The sequence below is a fragment of the Merops nubicus genome, unplaced genomic scaffold (assembly GCF_000691845.1).
Source record: "Merops nubicus isolate BGI_N331 unplaced genomic scaffold, ASM69184v1 scaffold21258, whole genome shotgun sequence".
NCBI lineage: Eukaryota > Metazoa > Chordata > Aves > Coraciiformes > Meropidae > Merops > Merops nubicus.
In genome coordinates this window covers 1-2,763 of record NW_008623923.1, presented here as the reverse complement: position 1 = coordinate 2,763, position 2,763 = coordinate 1, and the positions used below count along the sequence as shown (strand labels likewise).

General features: G+C 55.8%; 1 protein-coding gene across 1 annotated transcript; it reads right to left on the bottom strand.

The window, feature by feature from the left end:
* Positions 1–923: 923 nt before the first annotated feature.
* Positions 924–2,701, bottom strand: LOC103777691 (homeobox protein NANOG-like; the record flags this gene model as incomplete). The annotated part of the gene is made up of 3 exons (XM_008945252.1): positions 924–1,346; positions 1,637–1,726; positions 2,433–2,701. Coding segments are annotated over 3 exons (782 nt in total), but the record flags the coding sequence as incomplete, so codon positions are not given.
* Between the last annotated feature and the right edge of the window lie 62 nt (positions 2,702–2,763).

The window sequence follows — 2,763 nt, the reverse complement described above, 5'->3', positions numbered from 1 at the left end:
CAGTTATTAAAAAAACCAAACAAACCAACCAAAACCAAACCACAACACACCAAACTGAAAGTTTTAATTGGCATTTTTCTCATTTTGTCCAACTGGGTTTTTAGAAACTTCTCACCCCTAGAGCTCAGGTACTTCTGGCACGTGAGGCAGCCAGTGTCCTTTCCAGCAGAATAATACAGAAGAGATCCAACTAAGCCCTGGGGAAGGGACAAAAATCCCACTAGGTTACACTCTTAAAACCAGGACTAGCCAACAGTGGGAAGCCATCCTGCTCTAGCCTCTTGGATGGCAACCCTGCTGGGACCAACAGGATCTCCTGGCCCATCATCCAGGTTCCAGGCTAAGTGACATGAAACATTACCTTTACTATAGCCAGGTCCTTCAGCAAGCTGCCTGCCCCTGCCCCAGGGAGAGCTGTGCTGTAGAGGTGCTGTGTCTGTGAAGTGCTAGGGGACCATCTCGTAGAGATGAGCAGACTGTTCCCACCACTCCGAAGCTGGCTACACACAGCCACTCCTCACACTCCCACCAGTGTCTCAGCAGAGAGAGAGAGTAAACATCTAAACTGTGTGGTGACAGTCCCAGAGACACTATCCTGAATGAGCTGACAGGGACAAGAGTTAACTGCTTTGGAAGCCATGGAGGAGGCTTCCATGTCAGCTGGGTGATGCACATTCCCCTCCTCCAATGATGTTTCACCTATCCACACACAAACCACCCTTGCCAAGGGTTAGCTGGGAATGAACAGTTGTCTTGAAACAGGCAGCTAGCCCAAGGCAGCAGGAGGCTGAACCCCACCTGTTAGAACAGGAGTAGAGGAGGAAGGGAAAGAACAGAGTGGAAACGGGATCCTTGAGTCAAGGCCCTAGAAATCCCCCGGGAGAACAGCAGAAGAGAGGAAAGAAGGAAACAGCCACAAGGCCTTAGACGTAAGACTCATAACCACTCTGGGTCCCCAGGGCATGCCAAGGGGCCTGGTACTGGTGGTGCACAGGAGAGCTGGAGAAGGGCGTGCCGCTGTCAGAGCTGCTCTGCAGGCCATAGGCGTCCTCTGGCTCCAGGCTGCCGTACTCCACGTCAGCAGGGTAGCTGTGGTAGAAGTTCATCTGCTGGCTTAACAAACCCACGGTCTGCTGGGTGCTGCAGCTCGTCCCTCCTTGTCCGAAGAGCCCCTCGTCCTCCACAGCCACGAAGGAGTAGAGGCTCTGCCCGCCCCCGTACGCCTGGGCGCTGCCGTAGGCCTGGTGCACGCTGGTGACGGCCTGCAGGCTCCTGCTGGCACCCGCGGGGAGGCCCTGGGGGAACCCGGGGGGGAGGTCCAGGTATGCAGCCTGAGGAAAGCCCTGCTAGGAAAGACAGAGAAGGCCGTTCAGGAACGCAGAGCGCCACATGGAACGTGCCCAGGCTTTTGGAGGGGCCCTCCTTTCTCCTCCAGCCTCTCCCCTCTCTGACACAAGTTCCAGTTCCCAGGACAGGCTTAACATAGGTGCCACGGTAAGCCCTGTTACACAACATACAGCTGGGTAACAGAGAGCCCTGTGTTTTAGAGTTACAGGCTGGGCATGATGCGAGGCATTTCTCCCCACAGACTGGAGGAGCTGCGACTAGTGCTGATGGAGGAAGGGGAAATTCTCACCTGTGGTAGATACACCCCTTTTTCCACCCACTGACTCTCCTTCTGGCAACGTTTAAATTTCATCCGTTGGTTCTGAAACCATGTTTTCACCTAGAAGTGATGAGGAAAGGACACGGGGCATTAGAAATTCTCAGAGCTTACTTCACATCCTAAAGATGTTTTTCTTTCTACTACCACAGTCCACTTTCTACTTGGCTCCTAATACCATGCGTAACTTCAGCAGCTAAGAACATGCAGCAGACCCAGGCAGCTGTAAAAATCACGGAGCTGAGACTTGAAACCCAACACTCTTACCCCTCAGATCACCACGGGATCTTCCGTGGCATCAGAAAGCCTACCTAGAAGCCAGGTCAGCAGAGCTGCAGCAGCTCAGTGCTGACTCAGGAGCGAGTCACTCCTTGGGGCCGCCAGAGGCAGCTGCTGGGGCAAAGCCCCTCCCTCTGGGGAGGCACCCAGGGGCCGCTCTGACTCAGAGCAGCGCCTGCGGGGCAGCGCGGGCACCTGACTGGTCATGCCCACCCCGACCTGCCACCCGGCCCCAGCGGCCCTGCTCTGCACACACTTTCAAACACCTGCACGGGGTGGGTGGGTAGTGCTGGAACCAAACATTAATAGGAAGGCTGAGTCATAAGTTTTCACACCCTCTGCTCTCTCACGTAAGCAATGGCATAGACAAGACCACGAAAGGAACTCTAAGAAAAATCACCCCCAGAAAAGGCCTATTTAAGCCCTTCACAGCAGGGATGCAGCTGCTCAGAGCAAGACACACACCTGCTTGTAGGGTGTCTGTACTCACCTGCTTGTAGGTGAGCCCCAGGGCAGCAGCCAGCTCCCGGATCTGCTGGGGGCTGAGGTACTTCTGGCTCTGGAAGCGCTGGTGCAGGATTTGCAGCTGCTCCTGGGAGAAGGCTGTGCGGCTCTTGGCCTTCTTCACCACACCCTCGCCTTCCTCCTTGCCCTTCTGGGAGGAGGGGTGGGGAGACGGGTGCTCCGTGGTGGGGCTAGTGGCGGAGTCGGGGGTGTACTGGATGAGCGTCCCGGAGCTGGAGGAAGCGGGAGAGACATCTGCGGAGGAAAGGGAGAAGCGGCGTGAGCAGGGCCATGCGGAGAAGGCTCCAAAACCTCGC